The following is a 14,526-nucleotide window of genomic DNA, read 5'->3' as shown; positions in this document are numbered from 1 at the left end:
GTGCAGGAGTGTGTGTAAGTGTCAGGTAAGTGAATATCTATTCTGTTTTCTGTAAAACATCTTCAGAGTGGGCATTGGAGTGTGTGTCTATTGGAATGAAATCAGGATTAATGAATTATCATACCGGATACGTAATCATCCCACCTCTTGTAACTTTCAGCTCAAGTGCTTTTAACACCATGTCTTATTCTCTACACCTGACTATCATATGCATTTGTCATGTATACAGACCTTACTGTCCTGTATTAACCCTAGGCAGATGGGTCAGGCCCTTGAGTCGCGGATCTGCTCGAGGTTTCTTCCTATATGTATCTCCAATTCTAGGGAGTTTTTCCTCGCCCCTGTTACCCATGGGCCTCTCTCTTTCTTTTCTTTTCTTCCTTTCTTTCCTTTTTTCTCTGATTGCCTACATTCTCTAAAGCGCCATGATACATGTGTAATGTTTTGGCGCTCTAAAAGCACAATAAATTGAATTGAATTGAATGACAAAGTAATGAGAAATATATAATATGATGGAAACTAAGAATGAATGTGTTTGTCCAGATACAGCATTGTCATGCATGTTATTCATATATTAACATAAACTGGATGGGATGATTGGAAATTCATTTAAAATATTTCAAACACACCGCTGAAATGAAATACTTACAAACATCTTCACTCGATGGGGGACCATACAAGCCAGGTACGAGCCACTTTTGCTCATGTTCAAGACAGAGGCTAATGTGTGTGTGTGTGTGTGTATGTGTGTGTGTGTGTGTGTGTATGTTTGTGTGTTGTGTGTCTGCATGTGTGTGTATATGTGTACTACCTTGGAGTCCTTTGAGTCCAGGTCTGCCTTCACCCCCAGGCAGTCCAACCTCGCCCATTCGACCCTCTGTGCCAGGCTTACCTGCTATGCCTGGAGGACCTGTTACACCTGCAGGACAATGAAAAGATTAGTATGTTAGTGTGTGTGTGTGTGTGTGTGTTTAGTAATGTGTCTAAACGGATGGTGAGACTCAGGCAATGAAACTCAAGTTGACGTAATTCTTTTTTAAAAATTATTATTAAAGGTTTAGGCAGCAAACAAAACAGAAAACATTAAACAAAAACTCTGATCAAAACGAAAAACAAACATGGGACAATGCCCGCAATAACTAGGCCCTCCATAGTAACAATCGACACATACATACGTCCTCTCACGACAGAGGCGAACCACAAATGAAGCGCCCAATTACATGTTATGCCATTGGTCCCAACCAAACCACAGATAATAATCAATCGGCCCTTTGACACATTCTTTTAAGCCATAAACTGCATTAGCGCACACACTACTCTATAACATTCGTGTTCAGACATCACCAATGCACTGCAATACCCTAAAACAACAAATAAAGATAAAATAATCATCCTAAACAGGGCTGCCTAAATGAGCGCTTCCCTTACGGGAGCGCGCCTTGACCATTTAAATGAGTCCCACCTCCTACCCTCCTGTTTGCACCCCTGCACCCCCAAAGACAGGCATAACACAGGTAAGGTGAACATTCAATGCACATTACAACAACTAACATACAGGCACAGTTGAAGCGATCTCACTAAGATGTAAAAAGTGTGCACATGAAACCCCCACAACCACCCCGACGCTATGCTTTGCATCAGACCATTTAGCGATACCATGACCGCGTATGACTTTTCAATATTCCTTTGCTTTTTCCATACATACAAAGTATACAGTACAATACATCGCCATTCTTTTTTTTTTCACATGCATCAAACAAAACATTTCATTTAGCGCACCAGTCCGTATCCGTATATAATGTCCAGTTTTTAACCCAAACTCCGGTCCCATTGTTCTACCACTGGCGGGAATGCGCCAGGCCCAGTGACAGATGCGGTGCACTCTGTCACAGTGTGTGTGTGTGTGTGTGTGTGTGTGTGTGTGTGTGTGTGTGTGTGTGTGTGTGTGTGCACGTGAGTCAACATGCGAATACACAATACATGCATTGTATGAAACAGAGATATTCCTCTACCTGGAAATCCTGGTACACCTGCATATCCGCGGGCTCCTGGCTCGCCTTTAGTTCCATTGTTGCCGGCGCAACCTCGATCACCCATCTCACCTGGGTCACCTGGGGGTCCTACAAAAGCCAGCAATGTTAGTGTCCACAAGCTTGTCCTTTACTACTGAGTGCTACACTGTCAGCATGCATCCCCTTCCACTGAGTAGTGCATTCTAATCTGTATTAGTGGTGAAAACCTAGTGTCAAGTCTGACATGAACGTAGCCATAAGACTGTAGTGTTTACATAAGTTCTCCACAAATGGCTCCACAGATGCTTCACTACTTCCCTTCATGAACACAGAAATGTGAGGACTTACCTGGTGGTGAGTTGTAACCTGTTGGGCCTTTGTCCCCTGGAGATCCTGGAGAACTAATAGAATCACCCGGATCACCTGACATGATGACAGAGTTAGTGTGTGTGTGTGTGTGTGAGAGAGAGTCAAAAAGAGTCATTATTAGGCTTTATTACACGGCTCTTAAGAGTGCTGCAGAAAGTTCCATTCACATGAATGAGCCTTCCCAACGTTCAGAGGTCTGTTAAATCTATATAATAACCGCTGCAAAGTATAAAATGACCGCTGCCAATGGCAACGGGTTTTGTGCTTTTGATTCACGTCTTTCAAATCATCCGCAATAACTATGTTCGCCTTATTGCAATGGAATTTCATTGAAAGTGAAAGTCAGCTAGTAAGACGTTACCACGCAACACCTGAAACTGGCAAGTTCTGTCTGTGTGGCAAACTATTTATTTTGTCAGCGGAAGCCACGAAATGGTAGCCAAGTCATTTTTAAATATTCTATTCTCGTTTTGGGTAGGTAGCCGTATAATAAGCGTCGGGGTTCTGTTCGTTATTTTCCGATAATTACCGGTGGACAATACATTATCCCTTACATAATACACTGTCTATCAGATACAGAGTGATTGAGGTGGTCTTACAGGTCAAGAGACAGACAGAAGGAAGGGACAGACAGATTCTCAAACATCCCTACCTTTTTGACCTTCTTCTCCATCACGGCCTCGTTGTCCTACACAGCCCTCATTTCCAAGCTCTCCCTGTAAGGACAACAGTTTAGCAAGTTCACACTGACCTACAAAGAATTAAACCTAAATAAAAGAAGAAGTTATAAACCAACTATTTACTTTAAAAAATGTGACACGTCAATGACTTAACTGACCTCATACATCACAATATCTCTCTTCTTCAAAAGCTCTACAGCAACAGACTGTCTTATGCATTTACACAAATCAAAACCTGAGGCAGGGCATGATTAAAGGTTGTATCAGCGTTGATGTTCAAACAAAACAGAGAGCTAGCTCGCTACTCCCTCCCCCTCCCTCCCGTTCAATTAAAACTCTCCTAAACGCGCATCTCGTCGGTTATTGGTTGAAACACTTTATTTTGCCTTTGAGTGGTTGTACAGATCTCAGAGCCTAGGCTGCTTACAGAAACACGTTTTTTTGACGGACTGCTTATGGGGCAGACAGCTAGCAGATTGTTAGGAAAGATTAGACGAATGTGATCATTTATGTTTGGGCCTTTTTTGGACCTGAAAACGCTGATACAACCTTTAACCTAACTACTCAGTCCTGCTGCTGATATGCATAGCTGTGTTATGCCTTCTCACCACTTCCCCTTCTCTTCCTGGCTCCCCGTTGTTGCCCGGAAACCCGAGTCCCCCCTGTAGGCCTGGTGCTCCAGTTGCTCCATCCCTTCCCCTGCGTCCCTGCGGGCCGGTGGGGCCAGCGAATCCCTCTTGGCCAGGATAGCCCAGGAGGCCCTGTTTGCCAGGCAAGCCCTTGTCACCTGAGAGAGGATAGGTAAGTGGTGAGACTAGTCTTGCATGAAACCTTTTTAGGACCCATTACAAGAGCAATCGACTGTTCAGTTGTGATTATAGGCCTACTTGTATAAAGGCAAGGACTGAGGCAAGGAAAGGCAAGGACTACTGTGACAATAGTACCTACCATCTCAGTGTGTACTTCCTCCTTAGCTCCACATGAGCGTACTCTATCTTCAATTGACATACTCAGATTAAGTTTTTATTGTGGATGGAGATCTTGATACCCACAAAGGCTTGTCAATGTTTTTAGCTTATCCCTTAAAGGTTGGGTAGAAGATCATTTCTGACACATTTTTTTCTATATTACCTGAAATCCTTTTTACATGCAAATAGCAACCAATCAATTAAATTCTCTGACATCCAAATCGCTTGAGGTTGAGAGTAAATGAATGAATGAATGAGCCAATTACACTGGGGGATGATTAGGAGGCCAGATTGAATGAGTTGGGAATTTAGCCAGAACATTGGGCTGTATTATTTCCATACTGTATTGGGTTAGACTTGGTGCTAGACATGCTGGAAGTCATAGGCTTTAAATCTTCTGTATGGCGATTGCGAATATGAAATTATAGCCAACGATGAACACTTAGTTGAAGTCTGACTTACCTGATCTGGTGTTTTTTCCCCCCAAATTTATTTTTCCATTTTAATTCTAGTATTTGTCATGAAGTGTTGTGCTGTGCAATCGTTTATAAAAACAACATTAGTTTGAAACACCAGTGTGTTTCCATGTAGCCAGCCCTGGATGAGCTAGTTTTTGCCTTCCACGTTCCACAGCCAGGTTATGCTCTGTACATTTTGTACTCATGGTTAAGGGGAAAATTGTATTTGAGTTTAAGTTGGGTTCTGGTGACTTGATTCCAATATGTAATATATTTTCCTTCTTAGTGTATTATCATTTTATTAGGGTGGACTTTCTCTGGATTTCTTTAGTTGTATACTCTCAAAAATCTATCTTTTTTTGACTGTGCTTTCCAGAAGTTACTAGTCTACATTTAATACTTCATTTGATATGGGTATTGTAAACTACTTCCTCCATGTCTTCTTTTGCCCTACGATGTATCTAATGCAGCTGTATTCTTTGTTTTGTAAAGCATTGAGAATAACTCATTCATAAACAGTATGTTTCCAAACAAAGAAACTGTGTCTCACCCCACCCTCAGCTCAGGACCCAACGTACCTCGAGGTCCTGTGAATCCAGGAGCACCTGGAAGTCCAGGGAATCCGGGCCAGCCTTTGATGGGGATGAAAGTGTTTTTTCCTGGCTCACCAGCTATGCCTTTGTCACCTGCAGAAACGCCATATAATACCTCTCATTCTGAGCCCAGCTTTCCAACAGTTTGTAACCTGCCTGGCTAAACAATGTTCTTATAACACAGCATTCATTCCCGTCTAAATTCATCTCTTTATTTAAGAGTGGCACCTTTTGATTAGCTGTACAGTACGTCATATTTGTTATGTATTTGGTCATTTTGCCAGGCAGACTAGTGTGGCTGAGTGTGTGAATGCTGGACCTCTCTCTCCTGGCAGTCCGTTGGGTCCTGGGAACCCTGGCCGCCCATCGGAGCCCCGCTCTCCCTTCCTTCCTGCAAGTCCTGTAGCACCAGGTGGTCCAGTATCCCCTGGCAACCCCTTCCAACCGGTTAGTCCTTTTGGACCTGCAATGCAACATGACAAATTGTTATCACTGTCATATGATCTAAAGAGACACACTGCCATCATGTACCGGTACAAACACTTTCCATGGTACTTCCAAAGTCATACTGTCATAGTCATAGAGTCATACCCACTACTGTACATACAGTACTCTCTATTGTACAAACATTTTCAACGTTCTTTCTAAAAACAGGGCATTTGAGAGAAAGTTTTTGTTAGTAGCAGGTGAACATCTCTGGGCCTCCATTCCTCACCTTTCGGTCCCAAGGCTCCTGGCAGTCCATTTTCTCCATTTAGCCCCTGTTCCCCCCGGGAACCTGGGAAGCCTGGTGTCCCTGGGTTTCCGGGCTTCCCTGGAGGCCCAGGCTGTCCCTCGACAGGGGGGCCTGGCAGGCCCTTCATACCTGGCTCCCCTTTCTTACCTGTAAAACACAAAAAAGAAACAAAAACAGAACAGACACACACACACACACACACACCAAGAGTCATACACAGACACACACAGATTGTCAGATAGGTGTACTCATAGAGAGACACACACTTCACTTAGGGGGGATTTCTCCCATGTGCGTAAGGGTGCGTAAGTAAAAAAAAAAGCGTGTAACTGCTTAATTTCAGCCTCCGCAAATTCTCCCCTCTGTCATTTATGCGCGATAGAGGGAGTTAGGCGTTTTGGGAGGAGCAACCCCAAAATCTGGGCATTTCTTATACAACTCTTGCTCACATTCTGCCACTGACTTAAGCACCTTTCCAGCGTCATACCCTGGCATATTTCCCATCATTCATTGAATGAAAATGCACGCACATCTGCAAAAAATGAAACAGGTAGCCTATAAGGATGAGCCAACATATGAAAAATATAAAGAGATACCCACACACTGTTATATAAGCCCCCAGAGTGTTTCCTTCAATTTCCCGTTGGGGATCAATAAAGTATCTATCTATCTATCTATCTATCTATCTTTTATTAGGCTACAACGTTTCGACCAAAGGTCTTGGTCAGGTATCAAGCAGATGTTTTTCGCCATTACCTTAACCATGAGACTACATTGTTAAATAGTAAAAAGCCTGATATAATCACCCACTTTGGATATTGGAGCTTACTGACTGTGCATCTTCAGTTTTAACGTGAAGTCATAATCCCATAGCCTATTCATTCGAATCTGTCCATTTCTTTCCAACTTGACCGAAGTCATCCACACATTTGCACAGACGTCTGCATTATTGTCGAGCAGCATAGTTTATATTCTCCTGTCTCTTGATTCGTTTGTAATGGAGGTTGGCATTGTTATGCCAGTCTCTCTACTGTATTCGAAGCTGCAGGTGTCAGTCTACAGAATCGTTAGCATAGATAAATTGATATTATGAGAAGCAGCTGTCATTGAAACATTCTTTCTCTACACTGAGTTTTTAAATTATGAATCTACACACCTCAAGCATGTCGTGTTGACTCTTTATAAACTAACCTCAAAGCAAAAGTGAAATTTCGTGAAGTCAATTCTTTGATAGGCTATGTGATGACACACCATTTTACTGTAGGCCGTTCTCTATTCAATTCACCATGCTTATGTTTTCAAAATCAATGACTGGTTTGTGTTCGTTCTGGATTTAAATGACATTCAGAAGGTCAATGAGAAAGTCCACGTTCCACGTTTTCATATCAACCTAAATTAATGAGGTGGTGGATCAGTCTGACCTACAAAGAATTAAACCTAAATAAAAGAAGAAGTTATAAACCAACTATTTACTTTAAAAAATGTGACACGTCAATGACTTAACTGACCTCATACATCACAATATCTCTCTTCTTCAAAAGCTCTACAGCAACAGACTGTCTTATGCATTTACACAAATCAAAACCTGAGGCAGGGCATGATTAAAGGTTGTATCAGCGTTGATGTTCAAACAAAACAGAGAGCTAGCTCGCTACTCCCTCCCCCTCCCTCCCGTTCAATTAAAACTCTCCTAAACGCGCATCTCGTCGGTTATTGGTTGAAACACTTTATTTTGCCTTTGAGTGGTTGTACAGATCTCAGAGCCTAGGCTGCCTACAGAAACACGTTTTTTTGACGGCCTGCTTATGGGGCAGACAGCTAGCAGATTGTTAGGAAAGATTAGACGAATGTAATCATTTATGTTTGGGCCTTTTTTGGACCTGAAAACGCTGATACAACCTTTAACCTAACTACTCAGTCCTGCTGCTGATATGCATAGCTGTGTTCTGCCTTCTCACCACTTCCCCTTCTCTTCCTGTCCACGTTCCACGTTTTCATATCAACCTAAATTAATGAGGTGGTGGATCAGTCTGGTTCTATTTTAAATAAATTAGGCCTCTTTCATAAGGCCGTCTTGATTTCGAACTTGCGCGCTGTGGGTGTGACAGAAGCGGGAAAGGGAGAATATGCGTAACTGAAAAGTGCGTACCTGATGCGTGTAAAAAAAAATTGCGATTTACACACAAATGGGAGAATTCGCCCCCTTACTGCATATGAACATAATAATAATATATGGAAATTAAGTCAGCTTGATGAGAACAAAATGCTAACCTATCATGTACAGGTACACAACAGGACTGAAAAAGGGAAAGTGATTCAGAGGAATAATCTATGGACAGGTTTACTAAAGTGCATAAAAGACAGTCAAGCACAGACATGTTCATCTATGTACAACCTCTCGACTAACAGGGAGGCTACACTGGTCGAGTAACTGAAGCACTCCGCATGCGGAGCATCTGCTGCAACAATTAGCTGCCGTTATGATCAATAGAACTGGCTACACCAGACATGATAGCAGTGCATACCTTTGAACAAATAAGACCAGTTGAACTATTTTTACACTCCGTTAATGGAGCACTTTAGTTACGGCCGGGCCTAACAGAAAGGTAGTCTAGCTGGACGCACCTGCCTGCCCATCATTGCCCTTGCACCCTGGTGGACCATGTGGGCCATTTGGACCGTTTGGACACGAGAGAGGGCTGTCTCCTTTTGGCCCATCTCTGCCTCTGTAGCCGTAAGCCCCTGCCTGCCCTTTGCCTCCTGGTACTCCATTTCTTCCAGGCAAACCTATAGAAAACAACCCCAGGAGAAAAAAGCTGAAGCAATACCTCCAAACACCCAGTAAAGAAAAACCAAGACACAGAAAAGCCTGCATGGTTGCAAAGAAAAACTACAGTGGTTTCAGTGTCATATCACAGATGCTACAGAACAGAACAGAACAGCACAGCACACACACACATCTTGCATTAGCACCATCTAAACAGCTAAGTGAAAATATGGATCAAGGGGGAAACCCATTGCCAGTAGATAGATCATGATGGTCATACCCAGTGCACCCGGTGCGCCTGTTGGTCCGCGTAGGCCCATGGCTCCAGGGAAGCCCGGACGTCCACTATCCCCGATCAGACCCGGATACCCAGAAGTGGAGGGCCCGTTGGGTCCCTTGAGTCCGGGGGGGCCATCGCTGCCGGGCGGGCCTGGGGGGCCATCAATGCTGGGCCCCTCTGGGCCCCGTTGGCCTGGATCTCCACTAAACCCGGGAGGACCTGATGTGTGGGCACATTGTGAGAGTGTATGAGCATGAGACAGTGGTGTTTCTGTGTGTGTGTGTGTGCGTGTGTGTGTGTTTGTCTGTTTGTACTGATGTTAAACCATAAACCAGAGAGACCTTCTCTCTCTTATTAATTAATTATCCTCTCTTTCATATGCATGTATGTGCATGCTTTGTGTGTGTGTGTGTGTGTGTGTGTGTGTGTGTGTGTGTGTATGCATGCGTTTGTGTGTGTGTGTGTGTGTGTGTGTGTGTGTCTGTGTGTGTACCCAGGCTTCCTCGTGGTCCTGGTTGTCCTAGTTCTCCCCTCTCTCCTTTGGGGCCGTTGTACCCTGGAGGTCCTCTGATCCCACTGGGGCCTTGAAGCCCTCGGGGACCTGTAATGGAGAGAATAAGAGAAGGAATGAATGAATGTAGGGAGGAAAAGAATGAAACAGGGACACAGACTACAAAAAGGACAACAGCATAGAAGATATAATGCAACTGTGGAATGAAAGCTTTACTGTAATTCTGAAACAGTACAGCTGGAGTGGCTAGGACACAACACTGTTTCAACTTTTTTCTTTTATTCAAAACATTATAGAACTTCACAGCATTCAGCAGCTCAGTAACGTGGCTCAATGAGTACATTACGTCCACCATAACTCAGTACAATACACTCACACGCACATATACACACAAACCTGGTGAACCACGTTCTCCTTTGTCCCCAGGTGGTCCTGGGTTCTTTGGAGGGCAGGGGAGGGTGTCACCTGCAGGAGAGATAAACAGGAAGCAGAATTATTCATGTGCTCTGATCTATTTCTTGTATAGTTAATGGAAGAGAGAAAAAACACAACAGATATGGCCATCTCTGGGATCACAATGGTGGTATACTATTTGTGACCCCATTTTGTCTGTGTATGATAGAACAGCGGCTATTTCCACCAGACTGCATGGCTTTGAGGGGTGGGAACAGTGGGAGAGCCTCCATTAATGAACAATAATACGCATCCCATGATCCCACTGAATCAATAACACTACATTCTTGAAGGTAGCCAAGATGGCATCAGCTAGGGATCAATTCTGCTTATATATCTCCAACCTGAATGCTATAAGGGGTCAATATATTTCCTTCATGGTGTGTGTGTGTGTGTGTGTGTGTGTGTGTGTGTGTGTGTGTGTGTGTGTGTGTGTGTATGTATGTCTGTATGTGTGTGTGTGTGATTGATGGTCTGATGTGTGGTCTTTTCTCCACACCTTACCTGGATTTCCTTTTGGGCCTGGTAGTCCGACTGGTCCTGGAGAGCCATCATCCCCTGCAAAGCCCCGCAGCCCTGGAGCGCCAAGCACACTTGCCCCTGGGGGGCCATCTGGGCCCCTGAGGCCCTTTGCACCAAAGTATCCAGGATACCCTGCATCCCCTTTATCCCCGGGGTAACTTTCTCCCTGAGGGGGGCAACAGATTGATCATTGCAGTCTCTAACTGGACAACTGACACATACTGAACCAATTCCAGTCTGGCTATTCTAACACTCCCTCTCCCAATGTGTTTGTGTGTGTGTGTGTGTGTGTGTGTGTATGTGTCTGTGTTTGTGTGTTTGTGTTTGTCTGTATGTGTGTGTGTGTGTGTGTGTGTGTGTGTGTGTGTGTGTGTGCGTTTGTCTGTGTGCATGTGTGTTTGTCTGTGTGTGTGTGTGTGTGTGTGTGTGTGTTTGTCTGTGTGTGTGTGTGTGTGTGTGTGTGTTTGTCTATGTTTGTGTGTTTGTGTTTGTCTGTATGTGTGTGTGTGTGTGTGTTTGTCTGTGTGCATGTGTGCGCATGTGTGTTTGTCTGTGTGTGTGTGTGCACATGTGTGTGTGTGTGTGTGTGTGTTTGTCTGTGTGTGTGTGTGTATGTGTGTGTGTGTGTATGTATATGTGTATGTGTGTGTGTGTGTGTGTGTGTGTGTGTGTGTGTGTATGTGTCTTGTCTCACTTACCTTAGGCCCCGGTGGTCCAGGCTGTCCATCACTGCCTCCGATTCCCAGCCTGCCTGGTAATCCTCTGCGGCCTATAGACCCTCTTGGCCCAGGCTCACCTTTTTCACCTTTTAGATCTAAACCAGTACAGTAATCAGTACAGAGACCACTCGTCAGAGTGAAGATAATGTATTGCATGGGCATATTTGTGAGTGAGCATTCAAAACAAATCATGGATTATATCATTTAATGACGATGTAGGTTCATTGGGGGGGATTTTCCCATGTGCGTAAGGGTGCGTAATGTTGCGTAGGTCAAAAAAAGTGCGTAACTATGCACATTACACTCTGCGCAAATTCTCCCCTTTGCTTCAATTTGTTATTTATGCAAGATAGAGGGAGTTGCGCGTTTTGGGAGGAGCAACACCAAAACCTGGGTGTTTCTTATGTATACAACTGTTGCGTGCATTCTGCCATGGCTTAAGCACCTTTCCAACTACGCGCTCAGGAGGGTTGTATTAAGGTTGAGCGCCACTACAAGGTGAAACACCATATTGCTCCATGTCGGCAGTAGTCCTATTTATAAATACATAGAAATACACATGTTACACAGAACGATACAAATTAACATTACAGTATCAAATTTGATGCTTAACATGCTGATCAGGGCTTGAAAACGATATTATTTTTCAAACGTTCTGTTCTGAACGGTTCAGGTAGGCCTATGTTAAACGTTTTCGTTCTTGCATGCTGTTCCGCCACCATCATATCGGTCTTGAACCGGTTCGGAACGCAAAGTATCGTTCGTTCTTAAAGTTCCGGCAGTGTTTGGCGGGCCTATCAAGTCTATATTTGTGGACTTTACCTTAGAATAGACCAGTGGCGTAACAATCCAATGGTGGGCCCAGGTGCGAGAGCGCTGGGGGCCTCATACCAAACTAATTTGGCCCAGGATGAGTTAGCTCTGATACATGCAATACACATTAAGGGTGACTTCAATTGTTTACGCAAAAGGCCTGAGGCACCGAAGTAGTTTAGTAGTTACAGATTACAATTTCAAATAAAAAACACACGACTACATAGGATCCATTACATGTGAAAACATTAAAAATAATTTTATTAACAGCCTGCAGGCCAGGGTAATCTAATATTACTGCATTAACATCAACTCGCATGGAATTATGGGAACACTCAATGCGCCTCTTCAACCCTCTGCTGAAACTGCAAGCGTAGATTGCTTGCTTATATAAACTCGCACTGCGCAGAAACAAAACTTAATGTAGCCTAACTTATTTAACCGTGCAGAAACCAAATAAAATCATTCATATGCATACAATCCCCAATATGCGTGAATTAGGCCATTAGAAGAAGGCCATCTTACGAGCCTTTCGTTGTGCAAAATCGTCAACGATATTCCCAATATTTAATGCTCTGGCTCTCGTATTTTCAATGGACAGGATAGCTAACCCACTGAGCCTCTCCTGCCCCATGCTGCTCCTTAGGTAGGTCTTAATAAGTTTGAGTTTGGAAAAAGATCGCTCAGCTGTTGCCACAGTCACAGGCAATGTCAGAAACAACATGAGAGCAGTACACACTTCCCCGAATGTGGATGTTACACTGTCATAATCTACCGCAGCATTTTGGCAAGTTGAAAAATAGATGACTTCTGATCTCTGCTTTAAAGCAAGACCTGAATGAGAGGAGTTGTGTTGGGAATGTCGGTGCAATGTCCCTGCTATAATGGTCTGACAAACGTCTTGCCTTAGTTCATCATCACCTGCGAGTTGAAGGGTCATAGGACGTAAAGACTCACACATGACACGTTTCCCGCATACTTGCAAATCTTTGGGAGAGCCGACTGATTATGATGTCCAGAGTTGCGTTAAATACCTGCACTTTGAAGTATCTCTCTGCATCGGTTAAGCACTCATCTTCCGATAGTTCGTCAAAGTGACGCTTCACTCTCCGTGCTCTAACATTTTCAAATGTACTCTGAACCCCCCATTTATTTGCGAGCGTCTGCGCTGTAGCCTTGGCCTGATCAAACGCACGCCGGTAGTCAGAAAGGACCTGTATAAAAATATTTCTGGATACGTGCTAAACTCCTTACCTGGTTGTAGCCTAAGTTTTATGGAGATCTTCAAAGGCTTGCGCTATAATTCCAACCCTGTTTATAAACGAACCTGTCTGTTGCTGACAAGGCCTATCTCAAATTTCCCGTTTAACTCTTCTACATTGTAGTAAAGTGGGTTTTCTTTGAAATGTTTTGTTGTCCACTAGAGGGCGCTAGTTATTGGGTGGGTTAACCTTACGGCTGTGCTCTAGAATGCAGTGACTAAGAAGTAGCTAGAAGCTGCAAGATGATACTGTTCCTTGTTATATGGTCTTACCAAATAAAGCCAGTATTAAACATTGAGACTCGGTTACTACAAATGGCGACGAGGATTAATCTGGAGGAAGAGAATCTAGCCTGAAAAGTGTTTTTGTCGTGAGGGGGAGTTAAGGAGCCTAACGTTACACCACGACACTAGCCGTTGGACTATTCTACTGAAAGGAGCAGCATGGCGAGTTTGGTAGGAAGCACCGTGCCATTCAATAGCCAGGAACAGACCTGGGAAGAATATTGCGAAGTTCTTGAACATTTTTTTGAAGCAAATGGGATTACGGAAGCAGAGAGGAGGAGGGCTATTTTGTTAAGTTCAGTGGGAAGTCAGACATACAGTTTGATTAGAAATCTACTTAGCCCGGTCAAACCGGGCGAGAAAACGTATGAGGAACTGGTAAAACTTTTGAAAGACCACTACAATCCAAAACCAAGTGAAATTGTTCAGCGTTTCAAATTCAACTCCAGGACGAGAAAACAAGGGGTTTTGAGCAGCAGTGCTTGAATATGTCGCTATACTGAGAACATTTGCGCACGATTGCCAGTATGGAGATAAATTGACGGAAATGCTGAGGGATGGACTGGTTTGTGGGATTGGAGACGACCGTATACAACGCCGATTATTGTCAGAAGCCGAACTGACTTTTGAGAAAGCACTGAAAATAGAGCAGGCTATGGAAGCAGCAAACAAAGATGTGCAAGAACTTCAAGCCCAATTTTCGGAGTCGACTTTGTCTGCAAGGCACCAGGAGGTGCACAAGATGGCTACTGCGTGATCAGAGGCGAGTGGTGAGCGCCGTAGAGCATGCTACAGGTGCGGTAATGAGCAACACATTGCAAATGAGTGTTGATTCATATCAGAAAAATGCCATAACTGCGGCAAGAAGGGGCATATTCAAAAGATGTGTAGATCTACAGTCTCATTGGGGCCGTCGCAGGGGAAAAGTGAAAGAAAAATGAAGACTAGTAGAGGGGGACAAACCCAGAAAACTCATCATATAGGTGGGAGAGAGGAAAATGATTCGAAGGATGAGGATGTCATGTTTGTTATGAATAGCATACTGGACACTGGAATTCCAAAAGTAGCACCCCTCACAATGACTTTGGCAGTGAATGAA

The 14,526-nt window shown here is 43.8% G+C and overlaps 1 protein-coding gene across 4 annotated transcripts in view; it reads right to left on the bottom strand.

Moving 5' to 3' along the window:
- The window catches only part of col4a4 (collagen, type IV, alpha 4), an 83,132-nt gene that overhangs the window by 10,074 nt on the left and 58,532 nt on the right, over positions 1-14,526 (bottom strand). For all 4 annotated transcript variants that reach the window (XM_076282310.1, XM_076282309.1, XM_076282312.1 and 1 more), the window contains exons 24-37: positions 11,048-11,163; positions 10,332-10,515; positions 9,771-9,839; positions 9,357-9,464; positions 8,864-9,082; positions 8,442-8,603; positions 5,796-5,963; positions 5,400-5,543; positions 5,066-5,173; positions 3,670-3,848; positions 3,034-3,097; positions 2,361-2,435; positions 2,013-2,120; positions 812-919 (exon numbers count right to left, since the gene is read on the bottom strand). In XM_076282310.1, coding sequence (XP_076138425.1) covers positions 812-919; positions 2,013-2,120; positions 2,361-2,435; positions 3,034-3,097; positions 3,670-3,848; positions 5,066-5,173; positions 5,400-5,543; positions 5,796-5,963; positions 8,442-8,603; positions 8,864-9,082; positions 9,357-9,464; positions 9,771-9,839; positions 10,332-10,515; positions 11,048-11,163 — 1,812 coding nt within the window. The remainder of the gene's footprint in view (positions 1-811; positions 920-2,012; positions 2,121-2,360; positions 2,436-3,033; positions 3,098-3,669; positions 3,849-5,065; positions 5,174-5,399; positions 5,544-5,795; positions 5,964-8,441; positions 8,604-8,863; positions 9,083-9,356; positions 9,465-9,770; positions 9,840-10,331; positions 10,516-11,047; positions 11,164-14,526) is intronic.

This window comes from Alosa pseudoharengus, unplaced genomic scaffold, assembly GCF_046254945.1.
Source record: "Alosa pseudoharengus isolate Yale_2024_CS ecotype anadromous, Long Island Sound unplaced genomic scaffold, YU_APseudo_1.1 YU_APseudo_1.1_scf_13, whole genome shotgun sequence".
Lineage (NCBI taxonomy): Eukaryota > Metazoa > Chordata > Actinopteri > Clupeiformes > Clupeidae > Alosa > Alosa pseudoharengus.
This window is presented reverse-complemented; position numbering and strand designations above follow the sequence as displayed.